The sequence below is a fragment of the Camelus ferus genome, chromosome 16 (assembly GCF_009834535.1).
Source record: "Camelus ferus isolate YT-003-E chromosome 16, BCGSAC_Cfer_1.0, whole genome shotgun sequence".
NCBI classification, from domain to species: Eukaryota; Metazoa; Chordata; class Mammalia; order Artiodactyla; family Camelidae; genus Camelus; species Camelus ferus.
The window spans coordinates 248,763-262,794 of NC_045711.1; the positions used below are offsets into that span (position 1 = coordinate 248,763).

The 14,032-nt window shown below is 53.8% G+C and overlaps 1 protein-coding gene across 2 annotated transcripts in view; it reads right to left on the bottom strand.

Annotated features, from left to right (window-relative positions):
- The window catches only part of PITPNM3 (PITPNM family member 3), an 82,162-nt gene that overhangs the window by 27,449 nt on the left and 40,681 nt on the right, over nucleotides 1-14,032 (bottom strand). The window contains exon 4 of one of the 2 annotated variants that reach the window (XM_032497957.1): nucleotides 13,467-13,514. The exons of the other annotated variant lie outside the window; for it this stretch is intronic. Within the exon in view, the coding sequence (XP_032353848.1) occupies nucleotides 13,467-13,514 (48 nt within the window). The remainder of the gene's footprint in view (nucleotides 1-13,466; nucleotides 13,515-14,032) is intronic. 2 annotated transcript variants of the gene reach the window in all.

Here is a 14,032-nt window from a genome sequence, read left to right on the forward strand (position 1 = left end):
CTTCTCAGCAACTACTGGCCCCAGGGGAGGGTGCGTCTGTAAAGAATTCCAAGGGAGAAGCTTTCCTCAGCAGGGAAGTGCATTTCTGAAATAGTCTGTCCTCACAGATACAACCCCGGTCTAAGGGTAACTGCTTTATGAGCTCAGAGCTGCTGCCCACACAGACAGGAAATCGTTTCCCAAATGATGGAGGGGTTTGACTTGGAGGAAGAAGAGGAAAAACTTGTTCTGAGGCCTGGCTCTGCCCAGCACTTACTAAGTTTCCCCCAGTGGTTCCCTCCACCTTTATTCTAACATCCTATAGAACTTGCCCGAGCTTGGCTGGAAGTGGCCTGGGCCCTGCCTTCAGGACAACATCGTAATAAAGGCACTAGCAAAGGTCTCAGCTGTATTGAACACTGATTATGTCCCAGGCTCTGTGAGCTTTACAGGTACCATCTCATCTAGTCTGAGTAGTGGTCCTCTTGCTATTCATCCCATTTTATAGATTAGAAAACTGAGGTTTGAACAAACTAGGTCCCTTGCCCCAGACCACACAACTGGTAAGACAGAGTGAACCCAACTATGAGTACCCAACACTTAGCAGAAGAAGATGCTTGATAAGGAGTGCCCCCTCCCCACCTCTGACCTCTCCAGCTTCCCAGTAAGATGGACTCGACAATCCGGATTCTGCAGCAGGAAAAACGTGTGCATAAATTGCTAAGTCGCCCCTTGAAGACTGAAGTCCAGGTCCGCCACCACAGCTCCTTTGCCTACCGCATGTAAAACAGTTTGCCAGCAGGAAACCCCAAGAGCATCCAGGAGGGAAGCTGAGTGTCGCTTCCCCAGGACGAAGCAGCCAAGCTTCGTGGCATGTGCAGCTCTGGGGCAGGCAGACCAGGAAGAACCAGGAGCTGGGCAGAGCTGAGGTCGTGGGCATGGAGCCGGGGAGACCCCGTATTGCTGGAGCTGGGAGAAATCTGGTTGAGACCATGGACTTTGGAGACAGAATGCCTGCCTGGTTCAGATCTTGGCTCTTACTAGCTGTGTGACCTATGCCTCAGTTTCCTCATCTGGAACATGGGCATAATAATAGTAGCTATTTTGCAGAGTAGTGATGAAGATAAATCAGTTCATATATACAAAGTGCTTAGGACAGGGCTTGAAACATAGCAAGTGCTATGTAAGTGTTAGTAGTTTATTATTATTTGTATTATTATTGCTTTCCAGGGTACATCAAGGGGGTGCAGAGCTGGGGCTACAGCTGATACAACAGGGCCAAAGGCTGGTGGGGACATCACCGCCTCCACACTCCTGCCCTGCCCCCAAGTCCCTCCCTGAGCCCTGGCATTCTCCCCAGCCTTGCTGGGCTGGATGCCTGCTTGCAGTGTGATTACAGAATTAAATGCTATGATTGCCACAAATTACCATAGCGAGACTATAAATAAGTTGCAGGGAAGACATGAGGGTCCTGCCACCTCCTGGGCACCATGCCCTCTGTTAGGTGGGGACTGCATCCCGCACCCTCGCTGATTACACAGACCGAGAGCACCCGCATCCTTGATCTGCCTGTGGCCAGCTCCCTGGGGGCCCATGTGATGCTCTGGGCATAAAACCAGTGCTGCGCCCTGGCCGCCAGTGATGCTGAGGCAGGTCCTGGCTCGGTGGGGATGGGAGCTTGGCAGGGTTGTCCTCCGCAACCCTCACCCCTTCCCTAGCCAAGGGGGAGAGTCTGGCCTCCCATGCCTTTTGCTCCCTTTTAATGCACAAAAGCCAGAGATACTTTGCTCTGGGAGAGAGAGGCAGGGAGACCTAGACTGCCAGATCTAGACTCTGGCCCCCAGGGAGTTGAGAACAGGACCAGTTTCCCTGTCTCCGGTCTTAGCAGAGGCCTCTGTCAACAAGCAGAAAGGCAGCCTAGAACCCATCTGCCTGTACCTTGCCCACAAGGGGTCTGCTCTTCTAAGAACCAGACATTCCTACCACAGTGACTGAGGCCACTGGCTCTGAGTCACCCACAAGACACAGCTCTTCCACGCTTCCACGCCTTTGCTCGCGCTGAGCTCTCTGCCTGGTAAGCTCTTCCTCCCTCTGCAGATCAGCAAATTCCTCCCCATCCTTCAGAACTCTGCTCAATTGTCACCACCTCTGGGAAGTGTTCTCAGATCTACTTGGGCGGAGACGGTTATCTCAGAACATGCCTGGCGGGGCCTGGCTTATTACGATGACCTCACTTGCCAATTTTCACATCAGACTGTGCACCCCTTGAGAGCAGGATTTATCAGCCTTCGGGATCTAGCACGACATTTTTGTGAAAACTTATTGCCCGTGAAGATCCCAGGGTGCACATGACCTAGGAGACATCGCTGTGCTGTCAAACCCCCAGGAGAAGTCGGAAGGGATCAGGGGAGCATCAGCCACTGGGAAGCACATTTCCTGAAGGGCCCCAGGGGAAGCGGTGTCAGGGAGCCTCTGGGAATTCTGGAGCAGCCTGGCCTGGGCCTTACCGCTCTGCCCCTGGAGGCTTTCCCAGAGCCTCTGCTGACAAGAGCTGTGGGCACGGGGTCCTGAGTGGTGGGGAGCCACATACCAGGGACCCTAGGACCTCATTATCAGGCTGCCTGTTTCTTCCCACTTCCTGCTCGTTTCCGTTTGCATGGCTCTATTCAGGCTGGGTCCCTGCCGTGCCTGGATTTGGGGTGCGGTGGGCCCCCAGATGTTTCTGAGACAACATTTCATGACCAGCTCTGAGGCAGGCCAGCTCCTGCAGCGCCTGCTCCCCGCAGCCCTGCCAGCCCTGGCACTGGGACCCGTGGCCCACCCAGCTCACCATAGCTCCTCCTGCCGGCTGAAGAATAGAGGCTATTTTTGCTTAATCACAACCTTGGAAAGGCACAAATCGTGATCATCCCTTCTGATTACTGATGTGCCACACTGCTCTTGAGACAAAAGCCAAGGTCGTCCCCCACACTCGGCACCCCAAGCAAAGCATCATGCAGTTTGGCTGAAAAGTCCAACTGTCTCCATTTCTCTTGCTGCCAGCCACTGGGACCCACAAGGAGCGGATGCTGGGAGAGGGGGTGCCCTCGGGCTGAAACTGACTACCTGATTTTACCCTCTATCCTACCAGCCCTGCCAGTTGTCCCACCTCTCTTTGTCCCTCCTGGAGTCAACCTAGCAGAGCTGGGCCCAGCTTGAGACCACGTGGGACATCCTGAGAAGTATCTGCAAACATATCTAATCCTTTAGCGCACGTGGAAACACACACATGAGCAAACACACACAGATTTTTTTGGATGAACCCAATGGCTTTGCTCTCTTGCTCTGATGCAGGATGCGGGAGATACACGTGGAAAGGTCTAGCACCTCAGTCAGCAGCAAGCAGGTGCTCAGGCCGTGGATGGCCCCAGTCCCGCGGGTAAATCCACGTGGAGAAGGATACACATACAGGAGACGGGCATGGAAAGAATCCTGGGATGGGAGACGACTGCCCTAGTCAGATGGTGACCTTGGGCACTCTCCCACCACTGCAAAATTAAAGGATAGGACCACTTAAGAGTCGGGCAGTCAGAGATTCCATGAGTCCCAGCACGCTGTGTGAGTTCAAGCCTCCATGCCCAGCAGAATTAGAGCCTTGGCCCTGGACGGACCTGCAGGCATGACTGGCGAGTAGCTCTGAGGGACTCTGGAGGAAGGAAGAGGAACCAGGAAACAGCAGGTGGCAAATGTCACCTGGATTTTCAGAGTGCCTGACTCCATCTAGGGAGCCTAGTATCAATTTCCAGGCAAGACCTGTTGCAAATTAATAACCAAGTGTTTGGGGCCCTGAGAGAAGGAAGCAATGGCTCCCAGAGCTCTGATCGGCTCACTTGGACGTCTCTTGTCGACCCCACCTCGTTGCTTGTTGGGCAGGGTCTCTGAGCTGGGAACCTGAGGAGGCACCAAGGGCGAAAAGCACCTGGGGAGGAGGGGGACACCGGCAGAAGGACAAACCAGGTGGGAACCTGCAGTCCTCACAGCAGCTCAAGGAGCGCGGGTTCATGAATGGGGCCAGGATGCGGGTGGGACAGCGTGAAACCGGGGAACGAATGGGCCCTCGATGGATGGGTTTTAAGTGTTTTTAAACCAGTGAACTCTTTTGCCCATTGAAATGTTCCTCAGGAGGCCAGCTTGCAGAACAGGTGAAAGCGGACGGCTCCGGCTATAGCAGGATGGGGGGCCCGGAGCCCCACTTCCTTACTCCACCCCCTCCCCTCCCCTAGGCAGCCCCCGAGGGCTCCGGAGCACATCTAAAAAGCCATCAAGGTGGTCCACCAGCCAGACTCCAGGCCCCCCTCCTCCACAGCGCCCCAGCCCCCCGCTTTGCGAAGAACAGAAATCGAAGTGGAGGGCTGGGAGGATGGGCTGGGGGTCTGATACTGGAAGAACACACACCAAAATGTTGCTAAGTGGTTTTCTCCAGATGGTGGGATAATGGGTGATTTTAACTTTCTACTCTCTACTTTCCAATTTTTCTCTAGCAAACCCCTATTTCTTTTCGTTTAAAACTATTGTAATGAACATATCGATTGAATAGGCACTACCAGCACATGTTACATTTACGATAGATCATTTTCAACCAGCTCCAACCCGCTACTCAGCTAAATGCAAACACTTCAGACAAAGCAAAATGAAATGCCCTGCCCTCTGGGCGCTGACAGCAAATGAGGGAATGCAAGAAGGAAGAGAGGTGCTTACGGAAGGGAAGAATAAATGCAAAACGCGGTGAGTGACTCACCATCTTACATTCGGGTTAAAAATCCAACTTGACATCACTTGCCAATTCCTCCTCCAGTGGTTATTGCCCAAACTTGTGTCAGGGCTGAAAGTATCAAGATGAATCAGATATTCAGCAGGTGCCCAGGGTCACATAAGCAAGGCCGGGTCACATGACAAAGACCTAGGTCATATGGAAACGCTCCATCACAAGACCAAGGGCTGCACACAGCCTAGGCCGAGGTAAGGAGACTCCCAAAGGTAGTCAGCCTCTGGGGCTGCACACACTAGAGATTTTGGACTGAGGAGGGGACGTCCCAGTCCTGCCCCTGCAGCTCAGGCCACTTCGACAGCATATCTGGAGCCCAATCTTGGGGCAGGAGAGCTGCAGAAGGGGGCCCAGCCTGGGGAAGAGCCGGCTTTATGGGACGTGGTGCAAATCCCAGCTGAGCTGTGTTCAGGTCACGGGAGCAGAAGGCAGAGTTGGGATGAATAGAGGTGAGGATAGTTTCTGGAGAGTTCCAAATTTCAGCACAACCAAGGAAATGTGCAACACAACAGAGCAAGAGTGACCCACGCTGGCCTGGAGGCAGAGGCTCTCCTGCAGGAGGCTGTACAAGCGAGGGATGAAAGTGGTCACTTCGCAGGGACACTGGCAGAGAATTTTCATCCAGGGCTGGGGGATCTGGGCTGAGCCCCTTCCTGGGACTCCCTAGCCTTTTGTGGGTCGGAAGCCAATCAAGTCAGCCTGGATTCATCTGGCTAAAGAGGCCAAGCCCCCAGGGGCCAATTAATCCCCCACAGAGGTGCTAGTCCCCTCTAAAGCCTGACTCTTGCCCGATCCCACCTCTTGAAAATATGCTGTTGGCCACCCCAAGGGAGCATGGGGAAGCTCTGAGGAGCTGCTCCCTTTGGGGAACGCAGCTCTGATGGGGAGGGTCGCCATCTTGAATCAAGCCAGGGAAAGTTTCAGATGTACAACCATGAAAAACTCTCCTGCCACGGCACAGCAATGCTTGAAGGGCTTGGCATCCCCTGTCCTGGTGACTTTCCTGTAATAAACGCAGACCTCCTCAGACGATCCTCACCCAGTGTCTCAGGCAAACTTCACATCCATCCTGAGATGTCGGGGGCTCTGCCCATTTTACAGACGAGAAAACCGAGGCTTGGAGAGGTTAAGTGATTCATCTCAGGATGTAAGTGAACGGGCTAGGGATTTGAACCCAGGTCACCCAGCCAGGGCTGTCATCCTCCTGAAGCACCACTCCACCATGGTGGTGGGGGTGGGTAAGAAAGGGGTGTTCTTGTCACTCTTGTAAATGCCTCCACAACACAGCCTGCCTGCAGAGCGGTCCCCGGCAGGGAGGAGAAGGGGGAGAGAAGCTGTTAGGAGAAGCCTGCCTGAACCTTTGGGTCCTACCCTCTAAGGAACCTCCCTCAAGCCTGCCCTCGCCCTGCTTGGAAGTCAGCCTGCAAACAAAGGAACACAACGGCAGACTCCCAGCGGCAGCGGCTTCCAAAGGGACCTGGGCTCCTGCAAAGGGGCGGGGCGGGGCGGGGCCCTTAAACAAATGAGAAGGTGCTCAACCTTAGAGTCCTAAACTACAGGAGTGCTCATTGAAATTACTCTAAACTGCCTTTTTTTTCACCTCTCAGAGGAGCAGTTTGCAACACCCAGGTGCCCAGGGTGTGGGAAAAACAGCCCCTCCTCATTCATGGCGGGTGAAAGCAGAAATCAGTAAGTACCACCTCTGTGGAGGGCAGTTCGGCAAGGTCATTCCAAATACAGAATGCCCTTGACCCAGCAACTCCAAGTCCATGTGCAAAATGACATCGCTACAACACTACCCATTGCCACACTCTCTACAATATAGACAAAAGACAGAAAGCAACGTATACGACCACCAAGAGGTGCTTGGTTCAGTAAACTAGGCCGCAGTGAAATCTGACACACCCAATGCAAAGAGTGATGCCCCTCTGAACGTATTAGATAGAAAAATGCTCCCAATATATTATCATCTGAGCAAAACAAGGTGCAGAGTGGAAGGCTCCCATCTGTGTGGGGTATATATAAAGATACATAAATGAATATTTATGGAGATGTTCATGTACGCATCTTCTAGAATGTTCTAGAAGAACCTAGTCACAGTCGTGGCTTCTGGGGAGAGGGACTGGGTGAGCTGGAGGCCGGGAGAGGGAGGCACGCTCATCACCTTTGTGCCTTTAGGATTTTATACCGTGTACATCTGCTACCTACTCAAAAGACAGATTAAAAATAAGAATTTTTTCAAAATGCCTGTGGCAGGGTGATTTTTTTTTTTTTTTTTTTTTCTGAGCTACCAATTTGTATTTTCTCCCGGCTCTGGCTTCTTTGCCTCTGGGGAGCTTTGTGGCATAGCTTCCTGGCTCTTGTTTCCAAAAGCCCTTTTGTTCCCAGGAGAAAAGGATTTGAGGAGACAGAGTTTCCCTCAGACTGAAAAGAGATCCTCACCCCCTGCCCCAGGCTGAGGGGAGGAGAGAGACCTGGGCAGGGAGCCCTCGCAACTCAACTCGGGGTACCCTCGCAACTCCAGGAAGATGGAGAATGATTTGGGGGACGGTGCCTGGCCACCCTGTGCCCTGAGGAGCCTGGTCCCTAGGCCAGGTCGCAGACCAGGACAAAAGGAAGTACCAGGCTGGGGCCCAGAGCCCCGCCATGTCCACAAGTGTGGACAGAGTTCCCTGCACACACACATGCATAAACGCCGTTCTCCCACCAGGGGAACAAGTGTAGGAAAATGAGGAAAAGAGGCGGCCCTGGAATCACAGAGCGGGCGCTCTGTGAGGGCTGGGAGTGGCCCAGGGCACTTTGCTGTGCCTGGCGGGTTTTCTCAGCCTGTGAATGAAGGCCTCCTACCAGACACTCCTCCAGTCACGCTGCTCAAGAGCCCTTCTTTTCCTGCTGGAACCCCAACAACTCTCACTGCCCTACAAAGACCTTATCCCGTCAGCCCACACTGTTCTCTCCTCCAGCTTCTGGCTTCCCGCATCCTGACTGAGGCCCCAAGTGGTCTGTCTGCAGGCCCTGCTCTCTGCCAACATCTCCCACCACCCACCCCGCACTCTCTGAGCTCAACCACCTCAGCCTTTGACAATTTTCAAACATCCCATTTCCCTTTGACCACAGGTCCTTTGCACTGTCTGTTCCCTATGCCTGGACTCTTCCTCTCACTCTCTCTGCCCAGACATTTCCTACAGAAACCTCAGTGTTCCTTCCTCCTGGGGGCCTTTCCTTCTTACTCCCCTCCTCCCTAAAGCACCATGGCTCTCTATTTCCTGGGACTAATCCTTATTCTTTAAGTCTTGTGGTTATTTCATTTCTGTCTTCCCCCTCCTCCAATCCCCAGACTGTATGATCCTTAAAGGCTGAAACTGGATTTGTTTTTGCTCCATTTTATCCCCAGAGACTATCAAGGTGCTGGCATATAAAAGAGGCTCATTAAATATTTTTTCAAACAAATGGATGAATGGACTAATAATCTGTTCCTATTTTGCGCCCCTATGTGTGTCAGAAGAAGCCCACGTCCCCAGCAAAGCACAGGCAGACTCACACAGATGCACGCTGATCCTCACATAAATGAATGCACCGATGCATTGACACACACACTAATGCACACACGCAAATGCATGGCACACATTTCCCTACATGTGCGCACACACACACGAACAGACCACACCAAGCATAGGCATATGCGCACACACGCAAGAAAAGTGCTCCCAAGGCGGACGTCTGCCACCCTGAGCTCATTAAAGCCGGCTAAATATAGCCCGTCTGCAGCTGTGCTCAGCAAGCTGCCCACACAGGCCAGGAAAAGACACCCGTTACCAGGCAGAGGAGTGGGGAGGCCAGCCATGGGCAGGGGGCTTCACACACCATGCCTGTGGGGGGCTGCTAGGGACACAGAGTAGCCCCTTGGTGGCTGGCCTGGGCGTTCAGAGCTGCTCCTCTGGTCACTGAGCTCAGGCAGTGGGACGTGAAGCCAAGTCACATCGCCACGAGAGCATCTTCATCCTCCCTCTCTGTCTCTTTGGGGAAACCACACAGGTTTGTCTGACAGTTATTGTGGTCAAGGAGCCAAGCTCAGTCCAGGACCAGGCACTGGAGTCAGGACACAGCCTGGGACAAATCGGGGTTCAGTTAGTGGCTTAGGGTAGAGGCTCAGTCCGGGAATGAAAATCAAGGGTCTGTCTAGGACCAGGATTGGGATTCAGTCTGGACCACTGTCGGGAACAAGAGGAAATTGAGACTCCCACTCAGCACCCTGTTCTACCAAGCAGGCATGGCCACAGGCAGACCCTCCCCACGCCTGGGGCGCTGGCTGCTGCCCCCATCCCTGCATCTGATGCCTGGCACTGGCCCTGGGAAAGCTATCTGATGACGACAGGTATAGGTCACAAGCACGGGTCATGTTGTGCTGCACCCTGACTGGGTCCGACGCAGAGCACCCTGTAGTAAGTCCTCCTGTCCTGGAATCTGCATCCTCCCCCAAGCCCCCGCAGGTGGAGACGAAACAGAAGTCTCTCCAACTTGCACTCTTCTGTACTGTGCACATCCTGGACCCCAAGGTTTGGGGGACATTTAGTGGAGCTGGTTCTTGAAGGGAGTACCTGTGTGACACAGGGGACAATGGGGCACCTCCCCAGGTACCTGGGGTGAGCAGAGAGGAGAAATGTCAGGAAAACGGGAACTCAGACCAGACATGGGACCAAGCTCGGGAGATGGAGGAGCGTGGAGACCTGGGTTTGAGCGCCTTCTGTGGAAGGTTTTTTACCCCTGAGTCTTCACCTTCTCAACATGACGTGGTTGTAATGACTGGAGCCCTCGCCAGCATCCAGGTGGTCATGAAGACCAGAGAGAATGGCCTGGACAGCGCCCCGCACACTGCAAAGCTGCTGAGAGGGGAGCGAATGGAACAGAGGGCAGAGGCCAACGGTGCTTGGTCCCATGGGAATCTCTCTGTCCTTCCTACCAACTGCTGTGGAGGGCCTGCTGGTGTCCCCTCCCTGGGGATGGATGGAATGCCCAAGCTTCCCACCTAGCTTAAGAGAAAACTGTGCTTCCAGTCTGCACACTCCTTCTAGAAGCCAGTGTGGAAAGGAAGGGAGAGCCGGGGGAGAAGAGGCAGGTTGGTTGTGTGGAAGCAGGTCTCATCCTTTATTAGAGAGGAATCATGGGAGGGCATCTGGGGGCCATAAGGACAAGTCTGCCTCCTGTGAAGGTCTCTCTGACGCCCTGGAGGAAGAACCAAAGTGGGAGAGGCTGGAGGCAGGGAGGCCAGTGCGGGAGGATGGATCCATCCAGGAGAGGGAAGATGGTGGCCCCAACCAGAGAAGAGACAGGGGGATGGAGCAGGTGGAGGTGTTGAGAGCTCGCTGGGGTAGAATGGCTGCTCTTGGGGATCTGATCTGACTCTGGAAGGTGGCAGAGAAGGAGAAGTCTAGACGGACCCCCGGTGTCTGGCTTGAGTTTGCAGAAAATGGTGCCCTTCACTTGGTACTGAAGAACAGGAGTGAGGTTCAACAGGCAGGTAGTAAGTTCCCCGAGTCCTCACGCCCGGCAACATGTCAGGTGTCTCGGAAGCGCTCGGTCAATGTCTGCTGTGCCGTGAAGCAGCCTGAACATGGCATAACAGCGAGATGTGCAGGCAAAGGAAAGCAGGAGCCAGAGGCAGCCACAGAGGAGCAGAGAGGGCTAGGATGTCAGAGCTAGAAGGGACTTTGCGCACAGACGGGCCGGGAAACTGGCCACAGGCAGGAGCTGAGGCTGTGCAGCAAGTCGGTGGGAGGAGGGACCCAGGTCTCCTGCGTCCCTGCATCTCTCCCCCCACACCCGGCCCCCCACGCACTGGCTCCGCAGGGTTCCTCAAGTCTGGTTCCAAACAGCAAGCCCAAGCCAGAGGCAGCAGGCTGCCAGGGCATCTGTGTAGCTGCAGGATGAAGGCTGGGCTGCCTGGCACCACAAAGGAGAAAGGATTCCAGGACACCCCTTCCCCAGCCCTTCCACCCAGAGTCACCACAGGTGAGCTTAGAGGCCCACTCAGGCCCCTTGCTTGTTCTCCCAAACCCTGTGGCCAGCTCAGGAAGGCTCCCTGAGGACTCAGACTCTGTGACAGTGACAATGGAGCCAGCCACAGGACCGGCAGAGCAGCAGAAAGACTGAGCTCCGTGAGATGATGAGATTCAGCCCCACACCTGCACCAGGGGTTCCGAGGCTCATCCCAAAGCCAAGAATAAACAAGAACCATGAAGTGCTTCCTCTGGGGGAGGTGTGGACCTTGGCACCTATGTATATTATCTCTGTGCCCTCAGCCACCCTAGGAAGTAAAGTAGAGAACATTATGGTCATCTTTCCACAACTGAGTAAACCAAGGCCCAGAGATGTTAGGTAACTTTCCCAAAGCAGCACAGAGAGTAAATGAAGGAAGTGGGCTTCAAACCCAGGCCTGATACATTTAAAGCTCAGATGCTACAGCAGCAGTGCCAGGCTTTTCTAACTCCTGGTCCAGGGCAATCTGTACCACCTCCCAGCTTGTGTTTAGGGAGGTTTTGAAAACCAAGTGGAAATATTAAATAAGATAATATACACGGAACTGTAACGTCAATGGTGGGGCCCATTGTAAATGTCAGGGGTTGTCATTCTTGTTTTTGTTCAGGCTCACAGACTTCTGTTTTGCCAGTTCAGGATAAAAAACAAACAAATCACCATCAACTACCACCATCATTTTATAAAAGAAAAAGTATTTGAATGCCACAATGCGGAGACAGGACAAAACTGCGGAGTAAAAAGCCCGTCTCTCAGTTGAATGCATTCAACGTGGTGGGAAAACACATCACAGGCTTGTCCTTTGTCTCGCTGTCAAAAATGTTGGATTTATGCTTGGGAATCACTGGCCTCAATGACCCTTTCTGTTCCAAAATTCTTCCAGCCATCTACTGTTACTCTTTACTAAATAAGAAAATCCTTAAAAAGGGGAATTGGATGATAACCTTCAGCAATATAATTCTTACTAAAATCTGTAACCGCGATGTTAAAAAAAGAAGGAAAAAGACTGCCTCTTTTTAAACACACGGGTTTTTGGGGTTTTTTTTTTTTTTTCCCCATCCAGGTCCAGAAGACACCAAATGTCTGATCAATTCATTGGTGTTTGTGGAGAACAGAACTGTGGTTTGGCGTTGGGGAAACAGCCCCTTGGCAGGTGGCTGTGGTTTTCGCTTTGAGGCTGCTGTGGTTTTTTTCTTCCCAGGGGCCCAGAAGGAATGATCTGGGCTCTTTTCCTCTCTCACGTTCCTGGCGAACATGGTGACGTCCTGTGTTAATCATGGTTTTTGTGTGTGTGTGTGTGTTTTTATTACTGAGTTATAATCAGTTTACAGTGTTGTGTCAGTTTCTGGTGTACAGCACAATTTTTCAGTCATACATGAATATACATATAATCATGTTTTTTATTTGATGATGTTTTGACATCTGGAAGGGGAACCTAGCTGGCCAGGGAGAGGCTGCCCCTCCCAGGACATGCTAATTCCTAGACAGCATAAACAGCTCACCCCAGAACGCGCTTTTCATACACAGACCAATAAACCTTGGTCCTTAACCCCAACCACCTCCTTTATCTCACTCCCACACACCAGGCCAGTATCCCCCCTGCCCCGCATCACCTCGGGACCAGGTACCCAGGAACTAGCAACCACCCAGAGCCTGCGACATTATTCAAACTAGCCAGTCCCGAGCTGTCTCCCCTGCCTTACCCTGCCTCCCACCCCACCCCACCGGAAAAACGCAGGTTCCCCTCCTGCGGCTTGACAGATGGAAGAGCTTGGAGCAAGAACTTAAGAAAAGCTTCAGCCTGGGGACGGGGTGGGCAGAGTGAGTGGAGCCCCTCAAAGCTGTGATCGAAAATCAAAAGGGCAGGACAGAGAAGGAAGAAAAGTTCTGAGCCCACCCTTCCCCAGACAAAGGCATGGACTCCTGTCCCCAACCGCAGCCTGGTGTGACACTCAGTACTGCTGACAGCAAAGATGTCTGGCTCAGGCAGAGCCCACCAAGTCCACCTCCAACATCCAGGGAAGGTGCCCTGAGGTCCCTGTGTCAGAATTCGACATCTTTACAAAGTCTCTCCTGGGTCTAATCCTGCACTCGGCGCCCTGAGAAAGCACAGGCCGAGGGAAACTTGGAGAAGCCTGTATCGCACGAAGGATGACAAGGACTCGGGAGTCCCCACACTGCAGACATGGCTCTTAGTGATGGGACACAAGGATCGTGACCCCGGCACAGCCTTGGTTACCATGTCACGGGCTGGGGTTCCTGGAACCTGATTCACTCAAAAGAGATGGTCTCAGAGACTCAGGAAAGCTTGCTCTCCATTCCTGCTTCCCTCTCTCTCTGCCCACAAGCAGATCACACAGGAGGCTTTCCATGGTCCCACCTGCCCTGCTGGGCTTAGCCTCCCAGCCCACCAGCCTCAGGCCCTTAGGCCCCTCCCTCTGGCTCTGACATCCCCTACCCCGACCCCGACCCCGACCCCGACCCGGAGCTGCATGGAGATCAGCTTCTGCGGCAGAGAGTGGCCCCTGGCGTCTGATCCCACACAGCCCTGAAGACCCTGCCACCTAAGTGGATGAGGGGACCCCAGGCCCAAGGAGCTTGGACCCACCCAAGGGGAAGGAAAGATTCCAGGGGGCCGGGCTTAACTCACGCTGCTTCTCTTGGAGGGTGCTGGCTGTGCACGGCGTGCTCCCTTCTCCTGCAGAAAGAGAAAGAAAGGTGAACAGCCTCCCCCGTCACTGCTGGCCAGGCACTGGGAAGACACCTGTGGCCACTTCTGCGCCTCCTCTCCAGCTGCCCCCTGTAAGAGCTGGGAGGTGGGCAGAGGGATCCCCAGCCCCTCATACCCCGCCCCACCCCCACCACACTCAGCCCTCTGCTCTTTATACAAGACAAAGCAGGAGCCTGGATGCCGCCGGCCACCGCCAACGCCGGGGGGGGGAGGCGCGTCCTGGCCACCTTTTCACCTCCCCCACCTTCATAAAGCAGCTGCTTCCATGGTGTGGCCCTTTCTCTCCACTTACTCTCTCCTCCGAGGGTCAGCATCCAACATCATGGCCCTGCAGACAATTGCCAAGTCTCTGCCTCGGGTCCAGCCTCTCTCCTAAGTCCCTGACCCACATCTCCTGCTGCCCCCTGGACGTCCACTCATGATAACGCATGCCCACCGCGACCACAGTGAGGGTCCCAGAACTGCCCTCGTCCCAAGACCCGGGG